Genomic DNA, 13,259 nt, shown 5'->3' with positions numbered 1-13,259 from the left:
TATTCTCTGAGTGCTTAAACAGACAAGTAGGTTATCCTTCAGCCTGGAAAAGGTGAAGAGTCAAGGGACCAAATGAACTGTAAGCAAGAGGTGATGCTCAGAAGCAGGCATTAATTAGGTGAACTAAGGACCCACTTGCCCGGCCAGTTTTTGCCAGCCAGCTGCAGTGCCACCTTCCTTTGGTCTTGTGGGTGATGCTTAGAAGTGGTGCAGCTCTACATGGCTGGTGCCTGGCCCTTGCATTGGGAAGAACTGGAGCAGCCAGCGCAGTGCTGTTGAGTGCTGTGAGTCCAGCACATGGCTGGCCAAGGAGCAGAGGCAGGGTGAGAGCCAGTGCTTGTGGGTTAGGGAGGAAACCCAGGGTGATGTTATGGAAAATGCACAGAGAGAGCACATCAAATTGTATTAATAAAACTGTATTAATTAAAACATGATCCGTTACAACTTTAAAAGACATTTTGGGTCAGAGGTATATATCAGGACAAGTTTGGGGGGAGCAGGAGGGGAGAATTACTTGACTGTACCTTTTGTAGAGTTTTTCTTTTATAGCTAATAGAGACCTTGCTTCTTAATGCGAAAGACCTTGATCCCAACAGGAGTGTGATTTCTTTACAGAGGAGATGGGAAAAGAGTCACCTTTTCCTTTCCAAAATAAGGGGCAGTGGGAGGCGGCTTCTGAGCTGAGCCCATGTCAGGGGCGTTGGAACCAGATGATTTGAAGGTCCTTTCCAAACCAAACCGTTCTATGACTCTACATGAGCAGCCTTGAGGGAAAAGTGAGGGAAACAAAGACACAATACACCACAGAGTGCATTTGAGACTCATTTGAGTAACTCACTCATGATTGTGTTCTTATCATGCATCTTTTTTTTCCTTCAGCATCCGGTTATTCATTTTGGCTGTCATCAAACATCGCCTGGGCTTCTGATAAAACACCATCTGGATCTGCCAGTTCGATCTGAACAGAAAGAATACAAATCTCTTATGCAGTGTAATTGAACAAGCTTACGGTTTTATAGATCTTGATTACTCGAGCAGTAAGAGAGAAGCTCCCATGTATTATGATTTTGTATTGCAGCCTTTCAATTGCTCTTCTAGAAACATGCTGTACTTCCCTAATTTTATTGGCATGTTGAACATCGCTTCATCTTGGAATAGCTCTGTGTGGAGGGGACTGATTCTCCTTTAACAAAAGATATATTCTTGGGCAGAACTGGTTTTGATTTGCAGCCTATGGGTCTCCCCTATAGTTTTAAAAGGCAATGGCAGTCACCCAAGTGAGCATCAAGGCTCCTGTTAAAGCAGGAGTCTGGAATCGAGTAACCTGAGTGTGACTGGATGCAGAGTCTTGAAGGGGAAGTGCCAAAGCCCTGCCAGGAACTTGTCATCTCACTCTGACCTGCTTTTATGTCCTGATGCTTTCTGAGGGGTTTGTGTGTGGTGGTCTTCCAGGTGGAAGATGTCCAGATTTTCTCTCATTTATTTTGTTAAGCTTTCTGAAGCCTTGGCTTCAACCATTATAACAGCAAATATCCCAAGTCCACCGTGCTACGTGTTTCCCCACATCTGCAGTCACGTTTAAATTCTGCCTTGATGCAACCCCATCATCTATGCACTGGATTCCTTCAAAGCTGATGACATTTGCTCTCTAGTTTTCAGCATTTTCTGCCCTGTGCATCCCCACTGTTTGCTCCTTTTTCCTCCAAATGAGGACACACGCTGATGCTTCTCCCATGCAGAAGCTCAGATCCTCACTGTTAGCCTCTTGCAGGCAAAAGCTATTTAGTGCATCTCTGGTTTTGGCAGTTTCTAACATTCACCCTACTCATTCTTCAACAGCTGCTTGTGACAGTAATTTAACAAAGGGTTTATGAAAATCTGAAGTCGATTTTCCTCCCTTTATCTGTTACTTCCTTCACATTCTGAGATCAATAAATCTCTTCCAGTGGAAAGCTCAATAACGGCAGGAAAAGCTGATGCTTTCTTTTTGCTCATAGAGCAGAAGAAAAGTGGGTCATAACTTGATCTCTGTGGAGTTAAATAAGCAGCCAGGATTGAGCATCCTGTCTTGGCAAAATACTGACTCCTCCCAGGCTGTTTGGTGGGTTGTTGAGGCTGTTCTTGGGTGACCTTTAACAAATCTTATCAGATAAATATTTTTAGCTGCAGGAGTACTGCTCCTTTCACTCTTTTTGCAAAACAGAGATTGTTTTCTTCCTGGTGAGTATTTGGTGTTTGTTATTCTGTGCTGCTGTGGGTGTGCCTAGTACTCACAGGATTAGCTGGCTTGTCAAAAATGTCTGTGCTCAAAGGGGCCCTTGCTATAGAAACCAGCCTCGAAAAAAGAAGCGAAGATGGAACAGCTGTGAGCTTTTCACAGGCTGTGTGTCTCAATATCATTTGCAATAACCTTGTTCCTGGAGAAGATGAGGAAGGGAGGCAGCTTTTACCTGCCACAGGGCTGTGCCATTCCCTGTGTTATGGAGTAACTGTGTCCTGGTTATCCAGTGTGCTCCTGCTTGGCTCTAAGCAAAGAGGAGCTTCCCCACCTGTATCCTGCAGTAACCATGCCTTGGAATATGATGCCTGCTTCACATGTGCAGCACAGCCTGTGGGGATTCAAGCTGAGACTTTTGGCCAGCTGTGTCACTCGGAGCCCTGTCTGTTCCCTACTGATCCCAGTCCCTGCTCTCCTCTGAGGGCATGGAGCTGGGGACAGGCTCTCCTATCCTCTCACTCCTGCAGCAAAGTGGTGGGATGGCCCAGCATGCCACATGCCTTACAGGGAGGAGGTGGGACCAGCTCTTCCTCTGCAGCCTCTGTCAGCCTTTAGGGAAAAGGGCAGTGGAGGCTGTTGGCTCTCAGACATCTGAGATGTCACCTCAGGGTGAGGTGGGCAGCTACATGCACCCCTTTGCCCATGGGGCTGCTGGATGCGGGTGAGCCCCTGCCTCTGGGTGCCCAGGTAAAGGAAATAGCTGATATGGGCGCTGCAGCCACACACGTTTCAGTTCGGTCTCGTTGGCTTTAGCACTTTGGCTTGGTGAAATCACCTCGTTTTGACGTAAATCCCACTATTGTTCCTGCCTCTATTGTCCCTGTTTCCTTTGTGCTGCTCCAGGTCTCTAAGCAGTCCTGGTGCATGAGAACTGCATTTTTTCAGATGTAGGTGAGTGGGAGGCTCCAGCAGTTGCTGGATGAGCTGTTTGTCCCTACGGGGCAATTTAGGACACTGCTGGCCAAAAGACACTGAGCACACACCCCGTGAGCTGGGAATCCCATGGGAGTGATCACTTGAACAAGAGTGCAATGCTACCTGGAGAGCTGACCCAAGCCCTCAGGAATGCAACATTACCAGCAAAACCAAGATTTCCAAACAATTACCTTTGGGATGGGATATTGAGGAGGGGCAGGAGCTTCATCTTTGTTGAAGTCAGTCACAATTCCACATTTTGGTACATTAGATGCCCAGATACCTTCCAACAGCTGCCCCTTATCCAAGTAGAAAAATTTCCCTGGGCCATGCTTTTTTCCATTTTTCCAGCCTCCTTCGTACCGATTTTCATTGGCTGCAATTAAATACATGAACAGACCATGAAATTTGCACCATTTTGGTAAGAGGCTACAAACAAAATCAACCAACACCGGGAATGGACAGAAGAGGAAATCTGCTTGGCTCCTCTTAGTAATTTTAAGGGGACTCTATTTGCTGGGCCACAGAGGGAGGAAAGGCTGTGAAAGGAGCCCACACTTGCCTGCTTGGAACACAAACTGTGTTCACCTGCTTTGTTCTTCTCACAGTGATGTTAATTTTTTGCTGATATACGGAGCTCAGAGTAAGGGAGTAGTCACTGAGTCACTCTTTACAACATGAGAAATTATAGGATATAAGTTTCAGATTTGTCATTGCAACAAATCACGCAGGATCTCTGGCTTGAAGAGGTTTGCTTGTCTGGGCACGGAGCAGCAGCACTGTCTGACTGTTGTCCAGTCAAAATAATCTTGATCTCAAAGAATACTTGTAGTTATGTTTTTCCTCAGTGAATTACAGGGCAAGAACTGCTGAGTGTCTGAATGGTTCAGGCAATCAGTTAGAGGCTGTTCTTCCAGCTGTACTGCATCTCTTGGTGGTTTTCTGCAGGTTGGGAGAGGATTTTTTCAGGCTCTCTGCTGCTCTCCAGGAATCCATCCATCACCAACAGGTAAAGCAGAGCTGCAAGGCGGAGAGAGCAGCCTCGTCCAGGGATGCTGGTTGAGAAGGGGCACCACAGCCATGGTAATGTTTGGGCTGGGATACATCCAGGCCACCCTGCTGCCACTATGAGAGTCCTCTGCAGTCTCCTTCTTCTAAGTACAGTGTTTCTAAGCCAAAAACCATGGGGATTTCTGACCGAGTTACTTAGTGGAAAGATATTTGGGTCTCAGCTGAACTTGGCCATTCTTTGTGGCAAGTGCAGGCCAAAATACCAGGGCACCCCACACAGTGCCACAGAGGTAGCTGGGGACTGCCAGAATGCTTGAAAGGGAAGACATAAAACCAAAAATGCTTCTGGGGAGCATGGCTGCCAGGCTCCTCAGGCCGGGGCTGCTTTACAGGTTGGAGCCATGGCAGTGGTTATCTTCAGTCCGCATCTGGTGGTGTGCTTATCTGCAACACCAACCTGCCCTGCCCGCTGGGGGAGCAGCTTCTCTCCAGCCACTGACAGCTCAGAAACCACCAAAATCACAGACCTGGCTGCGATGGAGGGATCACTGAATGCCCTGGCTGCACCGTGGCACCTGCCTGCTCCCCTCCACTCCCCTCCTAGAGCATCCAAGAGCTGCATTGCTCGCTTCTGAGCTCCCTGCTGATGTGCAGTGTTCTGCTTTAAAAGCCATTTGGCACTGGGCTGTAGCAGAGCAGTGCTCCCAGCCAAGCTCACCCTCGCCAGGCACGCTGCCACTGTAAGCAATTCAATCTTGAGCTGCAGCTCATTGTGACCTCCACTGAAGAACTCAGTTCCTTTCACCATCTCAAAGCTGCCGGCACGTGGGCACACGTCCAGCAGCTGAGCTGAATACACTGAGGTTGTGGGTATGAAATAATTGCTCTGGCTAATTTTAACCAAAAGGAATCTAGCTTGCAAGTGGCTCCAGGATATGCTGGAGGCAACCAGGCTCTGAAATGGTTCATCAGCTGCAGCTCAGCCCGCAGGGGTTTTAAGTTTATAGCAGTGACTTTGATGGGAACAAAGGAGATCAGTGGAAGGTGTGACCCCTGGAAGTGGGTGCTGATTTCATCTGGATGAGCCACCAGTCCAAAGTGACTTTACAGCCAGCAGAGAGAGCACAGTCGTGCCTGTGATGCGCAGTCAAGATCGTGCTCGTTCCTCCCAGCTGCTTTGCTTAGGTAATCACCAGCCTTGAGATCACTTTCAAGCAAAAAATAGTATAGATGAATAATAATACGAAGAGAATAGTTATTCAAATGTCCCTGGAATGCTGAGCTTTGTATTGCAGAGGATTGGGATTCTTGGCTTTCTTTGCAGGAAAGATGTGTTAAACCCCATGCAAAACAAGGGGGGGAAAAAACTCCAAATTCCCATTTTTATGCTGAGATTGCCCCCAACATTCCCAACCCGTGATGTGCTTGGTGTTATTTCTGGGAAGGCATTGTGTACTCCTGAAACCCCTGTGTTCACTCAACATGAGACAGTGTCGGAAGTGAGAGAGGGGATGGAGTGAACTCAGAAAGAAAACTTTTCTTTCTGTGCCTGCAACTGGACTCTTTGGTATGCAGCAGTTAGAAAGTATGTCTGGCAAAGTGCCTGGCTTGAAAAGAGATTTGCTCTTCTCTGCCCTAACAGTACATTATCTCTAACCCTAGTCATCCCAGTCATTTAAATGTAAATCACAGCAAAAATAAGTTTTCAGGCATGCGGGCTTCAGCTGGCCCTTGCACAGCCTGTGCTGCCTCCGGCCCCAACACAGGAGGGGAGGGACAACACGGAGCAGCCACAACCCTGGTGCAAGGCTGCAGCGGGAGACATGATGTAGCATCCAGAAATCCGGATGGCAGAGACATCCGGAGAACAGCACCCAACACCTTGAAGGGGGCAGGCAGATGGTGATCCTGCCCCTCTACTCTGCTCTTGTGAGACCCCACTTGGAGTACTGCATACAGTTCTGGTGTCCTCAACATAAAAAGGACATGGAGCTGTTGGAGCGAGTCCAGAGGAGGGCCACGAGGATGATAAGAGGGCTGGAGCACCTCCCATATGAAGACAGGCTGAGAAAGTTGGGGCTGTTCAGCCTGGAGAAGAGAAGGCTGCGTGGTGACCTCATAGCAGCCTTCCAGTATCTGAAGGGGGTCTACAAGGATGCTGGGGAGGGACTCTTCCTTAGGGACTGTAGTGGTAGGACAAGGAGTAATGGGTTCAAACTTAAACAGAGGAAGTTTAGATTAGATATAAGGAAGAAGTTCTTTACAGTGAGGGTGGTGAAGCACTGGAATGGGTTGCCCAGGGAGGTTGTGGATGCTCCATGCCTGGCGGTGTTCAAGGCCAGGTTGGACAGAGCCTTGAGCCACATGGTTTAGGGCAAGGTGTCCCTGCCCATGGCAGGGGGGTTGGAACTAGATGATCTTAAGGTCCTTTCCAACCCTTACGATTCTATGATTCTATGATTCTATGCCTGGGGTAAGGATGGGTGGTACTTACGGAGCCGCAGCATTCCCTGCCCGCTGGGCTTGTCCAACAGCCATTGTCCCTCATAGATGGATCCATCCTGGTAGTACATGCGTCCCCAGCCGCTCCGCAGCCCAGCGCTCCACTCGCCCTCGTAGCGCTCCCCGTTGGGGTAGATCTTCAGCCCGTAGCCCTGGAAGTCAGCACAGAGATGGCTATTAGGAGCCTCTGGATTGATGGGGGTCAGTGTTCAATTTTGGGATATCACTGTCTCAGCACAGTGATGCACTGCTCCTGTGCTTGCTGCTCTGCCACACGGCTGCTGGCAGCCCAGCTGGGTGGCCGTTCTTGTGTTGAAGGAAACGAGAGGTGGCGGTATGGGATTTTTTTGGGACAAATGATTTTATTCCCATGACAAAACCTCAGGTTTATATCTCATTGTGTTATTATTGGCACAATTGCCACTAATATTTATCTAAATTGGGGTTTACTAGCATATAAACTGGCCTGGGATAGGCAGTATTTAAAAGAATCTTTCAACATGGGGATTTCGTGCCTTTCAACCCTGATGCTGCTTCCTACAGCCCGGTGTATCCCAGGCCAGGCAGCTCCATCCCTTGGCACCAAGCACACCAAAGGTCTCCAAGTGATGCAAACCATGGAAACAGTTTTACCTTCCCCTCCATCTGTACCCCCAAAGCAGTAATGTCCTAAAGAGCCCCTCACTTTGCTGCCTTCCTCCTTCCCAAGGAGCTAAAGCCAGGCCTGAAGGCTGCCTGTGGTGAGACCAGCAGGCTCAGGCAGCGATGCCATGCGTGGCTCCCCCCAGCCAGGCCAGGCACCACGGAGCAGGCATCACCCCAGCAATGAATATACCCTGTGATATTCCAAGAGACTGGAGCCACAGAGCTGCCTGCCAATTAGAAGTGTGAGAGGCTATTGATGTATTTTAAGAGCAGACACAAAGGTGAACACAAGAATCGTTCCTACAAGGATTTTGCACATGAGATTGCAGTCGTTTTACCAGATGACTTTCTCATTACGTTCCTTTTAGAAAAACCAGTGATTTATGTGACAGGCTTATTCTCCAAAAGAACTCATTTGTCTAATGTGCTGTAAAACTCCCAGAAGAAGGCACATTTTCCTGAAGCACTTATAACACAGGTTCCTCCAACTGCCTGAAGGATGAGAGGAATGAAAGGGATGGGTGGGGAGGGTTAAGACATGGAATATGAAACCCCCCATTGTGCTTGGCTGAGCTTCAGGTGAGTCTGAGCAGTGATCACTGCTCTGTGGCAGCTGGAGGGAGGTCGGGGCTGTAGCCTGATCACCAGGGATGGGTGGGATGAGTCCCTCTCCAGTGGGGACACAGCAGGCAATGCTGTGTTCTCAGCCACACTTGGCTGTTTATGAATGATGGATATTTACTGCTGAAGCTTCCTGAGCTTTCTGCAGGTTCAGACTAAGATTTAAAGAGAACCCAAGCCTGGAGGAAAGGCTGTTCCCATAGCTTCTACCCAGAGACACGCTGCTGCTTCCCTATTGCCAGATGTGGGACACAGTGCAGCTCCTGCAGCATCTGACATGGAGAAGTGAGTAACAGCAGGAGCAGTGAGTTGGGGAGGGCAGGGGGAGAGGGCTTAAATACCAGAGCTTTTGCTCTTGCTTTGCTTTTCTTTTTTCCACCTACTTGTTTAGCCAAACCAGTATTTTAACTGGTCTTTGTTGACACATGCACCCAACTCTTGCCCATGTTTTGGGGGATGCTGCCTTAGTGCCGGCACGCATGGGAAATGTCACTTACACATTTTTGGTCGTTTTCCCACCAGCCTGTGTACACCTTCTTGTACTGCTTGGTTACAGGGTCAGGAATGCTGTATGAGCCATAACCATCGCGCTTCCCAAACTTCCAGTCACCGCTGTAAATAGCTCCAGTGCTTTTCCATATCTGGGTGCCTTTGCCTGTTTACCTCACAAGAAGAATGATGGGTTTGTTAGAAAAAAGGATTATGGGGCTGCCTTCCTACAGCTCCATCCCAGGCGAGGCAGCACTCCCTGCACCAGGGCAGGTTTATGTCTGGGATTCAGTTTAGCTTCCCAAGTCGGAACCATCATTAATCTTGATCGGGGCTTCCTGTGTGGCCTTTGCTGAATGCACTTAAATCTTTCCCAGCCCGCTTTACTGCTTGCAAACAAGCCTGTCCTGCTCTGGCTGCTCAGGGCTCAGTCAGGGTCTCCTTCCCCTGCTCTGTCTCCTGCAGAACCTGCCACAGCTTGAGGATAAATGAATATTCGTGAAGCCAAGTCAGGAACCAAGAGAGCTCCGGGGACTGTGCAGCCAGGGCACATCCCGGTGTGTGGAGCTGACTGCAGCTTGCTGTGTTTGCAGAGGATTTTGAGATATTATAACCTAGATATTTTGGGTGATTGCCCCCAAATGCATGCAAAAGCTCTGCAAGTTACCATTGAGAAGTATTTCTGAGTACATTTTTGCATGACATCTATCAAAGACATACATAGATACATGAATGAATGCTCTTCCAGGAGCATATACAACTGCTGACCACCCCCTGCCCCTAGGAACTTTTGTTAGGACACCTAAATTGGTACTTTTCCTCAAAATGATCCATCTTACCATGTTTCAAGTTGTCCTGCCATTCTCCGGTGTACCGATCCCCATTTACAGCATAGACTGTGTGTCTTAACCCATGTTTCTGTGCTTTCGAGTCCCGTTCATGCCAGAGGGGCTCTCGAGTTCTGCGTTTTTTTACAACAGGCATATTGTTCCTGGCTGGAGAGGAAAACAAACTATTGTCAGCAATAAATTAAGAGAGAAATTACTAAGGCAGGTACAAGTAAAACAGTCTATTTGTGAGCTCTGTTTCAGTATTCACCCGAGTCAGTAATTGATGTCCGGTTTTGGAGGGGTAGAGATATAACAAACGGAAGGTATCCAAAGATACCAAAGTACAAACCAGCACTGTCTGAAAACAGGCCCACAGCATAGCCTGGCCTGTTAGATGTTAAATAAGTCTCAGCAGGTGGAGTCTGTGGTGGGTATTGATCTCTGTCCCTGCCAGACACCTCGGGAAGCACAGGGAAGGGCAGCCTCTTCTCCGTACAGCTGAAACCTTGCTGGGCTCCTTCCCATGGCTGCTCCTCCAATGGCTCTGTGTGAAGCAGGAGCAGTCATTAAATCAAATTGGAAAATGATTTGTTTGCTAGGAAACATCTCAGGCCATTGGAAAGCATTCACGAGATGGAGCAGGTCAGAGAGTTGGCCAGTGTCCCTGCAGCCCACTGGGAGCTCAGACACTTCAGATGCCCAGCAGCAACACAGCTCAAGCTCTTTTACTGCTAAAAATGTCAGTCCTGCAGGTGTCTGGTTAAGAGAGGTCAAACCCACAATGTTTCTGTGTACTAGGAGGCTGCAGCTTGCCCAGGGAAGGACAAGCAAGCTGCCAAGGAGGCGGATTCTGAAGTGATGTGGGGTTTAAAGCATGAACAGCACACAGGGAATGACTGGCACAGGTGGGAGGTGATTTGAGGGTTGGAGGTCTGCAAGGAAAAGATCAGCATTGGGGAAAAGGATGGAGAAGATGTTTAGTTGCATCTGCACGGAGAGGACAATGGTGGATGTCCCTTCCCTACTCTATGGTGGCGATGTCTGGGCACTGCTGGTGGAAAAAGTCGCTGTTCAGCATAGTGGGAATGCAGCACAGACTCAGAGGTGAGAGTGGTCTCCTACAGACCATAAATAAAACGCCAAAAGGCAGCTGTAAAAACAAAAGCAAGATTCTATGAACGCCATCAACACACAGAGCTTGGCTGGAGCTGGCGGGGTGGGATGCTCTCTGATTTTGTCTCCTGGGCTCCCCCTTCTGTCCTGATCTGCTGGACTGAGACATTGTCGTGGTTTAAGCCCAGCCGGTAACTCAGAACCACGCAGCCGCTCGCTCACTCCCCCACCTTGTTCCTCCCCCCGCTGCCGGAGGGATGGGGAGGAGAATCAAAACAACGTAAATCCCACGGGTTGAGATAAGAGCAGTCCCGTAACTAAGGTATAATACAAAACCACCACTGCTACCACCAACAATAATACTGATGATAAGGGAAAACAACAGGGGGAGAGAATACAATTGCTCACCACCCGCCGACCAACACCGAGCCGGACCCCAGCAGCAATCTCGGCCTTCCGGGTAACTCCCCCCAGTTTATATACTGGGCATGACGTGCTGTGGGATGGAACCCCCCTTTGGCTAGTTTGGGTCAGGTGATCTCTCCCTGCTTCCTCCCGGCTTCCCCTGCTCCCTGGCAGAGCATGGGGCTGAGGGAGTCTTTGATCGGAGTGAGCATCACTTAGCGACAGCTAAAAACATCGGTCTTAGCAGCGGTGTTCCCAGACTCAAGTCAAGAACACAGCCCTGCACCAGCTACTAAGAAGGAGAAAAACGACTGCTACAGCTGAACCCAGGACAGACATATCCAGTGATGTTGCTGTTTCCTTTCTCAGAGCAGAGCTCACATTCCTGCTGTGTTGTGGGTGCTGGGGAGCCAGCATGGGTGAAAGCTTGGAAGGAGAGGGCAAAGGAGCGTGTTTTGGGTCCTTGCTACGCAATAAAAGCTAGAAGTTATAACTAAGAAAATATGGTTTGTGTTCCTCTTCAGTTCTCCACTTAGCTGTGGGAAATGCTCATTCAACAGCTACTTGGAGGGATATCATTGCTAAAAAAAAGCACTTCTGTGTCCATGGTGAGCCTTCCTCTCTAAAATGCAGCTGATTTGGGTAGTGCATGTCCCACATGGCTCCTTACCGTGGGGCTGGGGGAGCGCGGGCAGGGCTGGGGGAGCGCAGGCAGGGCTGGGGGGGCACAGGCAGGGCTGGGAGACCTGCCTGGGTGCTGCATTGTGAGCTCAGACCCAGGGAGAGGTAAGGGTTCCTGTGGTCATTCCTCTTTCAGCTGTCCGACACAGATACGTCCTCCACCAACCTCAAGGAGAGGGGGGAAGTTGAAGACCACCATGTTGGCAACCCTTGAAGCAGATGGTTTGGGGACGGTGTTGTCTGTGAGGGCAGAGGAGGATTTGGCAGCTGGAGTCCCCTGGCCATGCCACCCACCTGACTATGATGGTTTGAGGACACTGAGGTCAGGATCTGTCCCTCGTAATGATGGAGTTGCAGCCCGCTGCAGAGGATGGTCTTTCTGCAATGCAAACACAGGATACAGCTCAGCTGCTAAGTTCCTCCTTCACCTTTGGGTGCTGCAGCCCCTGGAGAAGGGGGCTCTTGCCAATATTTGCCAAGGGCTGGGGGTTTGCAGGACACAGAGCTGCACATTGCCGTCTCATTTCCATCCTCCCGTTGCTGAGGGAGCAAAAGAGCCAAGCTACAGCTACATGCACTCACCCCAACACGGGCCATGACCCCCAAGCAGCTCATGGCTGTGAAGAGAGACATCCTCACTACCCCCACATGGGAGCATCACTGCCCCATCGCTGCATCTGACCACTTCTTTAGCTCAAAGCTTAGGAATTAAAAACCCCAAGGAGGATTCCCAGCTGCAGGGGCAGCCACAGGACCCCACCATGCCCTGCAAGGCACAGCCCACACCAAGCACCCGGGGTATTGCAGGCTGGTGGGAGCCAACTTTGTTTGCCGAACCCCCTTCCAGGTTTACAACAGTGATACCAGGTTTGTGTAAGTGATAACATAACTGGTGTTTGTCACTCTGGATGTTTTTAGCCACCCACTGCAAGGGTGTGGGGAGGCTGGCAGCAGGAACAGGCAGTGCAAGGTCGCTCCAACCTCCCAGCAGTGGCTGCATCTCTCGATGCTGATGGCTAGAGGTTGCTGCTCCCATGCATCTCTGCTGCTGATGCTGCGCTTGGGGATGATCTTACAGAACCCCGTGTCCTCCTCCAGACAATGCTCTGAGTTTTATCAGGTCTCTGTTAAATGCAGCTTCAGTTGGCACAGCCCTACAGGAAACCTATTTTTTCCCTGTCTTTTCACAGAACGCCAGAACAATGTGATTTAGCTACAACTATACTTTTTTCCATCTTATATCTTAATGAAGAGCAAGATGGAGAATACACCTGGCTGCATAGAAGCAGCAGCACCCTGCCTGCCACCGCACTGCATCCCCTCCTGCAGCCTCCGCACCAGCTCTGCCTGACCATTACCCAGCCCCGGGTGAGTTCACCCCACGCACTGACCCCTGCACTATGGCACTGTCCTGCACCAGAGCCCCTTTGCCGGCAGCCTCCGGCACAGCCGAGCCATCCCCAGCCACTCCTTGGCCCCATGGCGGTGTCTCTGTGTGGAACGCTCCAGGTGCCAGAGCAGCAATGGGAGTGGACGATGGGGAAAGCCCATGTGCTCGGTTTGCAAAGCACCCACCAGTCTGGCCCACCCCAAAAGCCACCCTATGGGCACCGACCTGCGCTGGGTTCAGGCTGGGTGCTGTGGCTGCATCGGCAAGGTCGTCGTAGCAACTCTGCCAGACTCCTGCGTGAAGGGTCACGGGAGCGGCTGGATTGCGGCTGCGGATGGATACGGATGTGGTGGTACATGGGGAGCATGAGGGATGGAGC

General features: G+C 50.0%; 1 protein-coding gene across 1 annotated transcript; it reads right to left on the bottom strand.

The window, feature by feature from the left end:
• Positions 1-395: 395 nt before the first annotated feature.
• MORN3 (MORN repeat containing 3) lies at positions 396-10,922 on the bottom strand. The gene is made up of 6 exons (XM_030501006.1): positions 10,813-10,922; positions 9,301-9,456; positions 8,470-8,627; positions 6,699-6,858; positions 3,385-3,569; positions 396-958 (listed from the first exon to the last, which is right to left on the bottom strand). Exons 2-6 carry the CDS (start codon positions 9,443-9,445, stop codon positions 887-889), a joined length of 720 nt encoding a protein of 239 aa, XP_030356866.1. The 5' UTR covers positions 9,446-9,456; positions 10,813-10,922; the 3' UTR covers positions 396-886.
• Positions 10,923-13,259: the final 2,337 nt, after the last annotated feature.

This window comes from Strigops habroptila, chromosome 11 (assembly GCF_004027225.2).
Source record: "Strigops habroptila isolate Jane chromosome 11, bStrHab1.2.pri, whole genome shotgun sequence".
In the NCBI taxonomy this organism is placed as follows: Eukaryota; Metazoa; Chordata; class Aves; order Psittaciformes; family Psittacidae; genus Strigops; species Strigops habroptila.
Note: the sequence above shows the minus strand (reverse complement) of the source record. Positions and strands in the feature narration are given on the sequence as shown.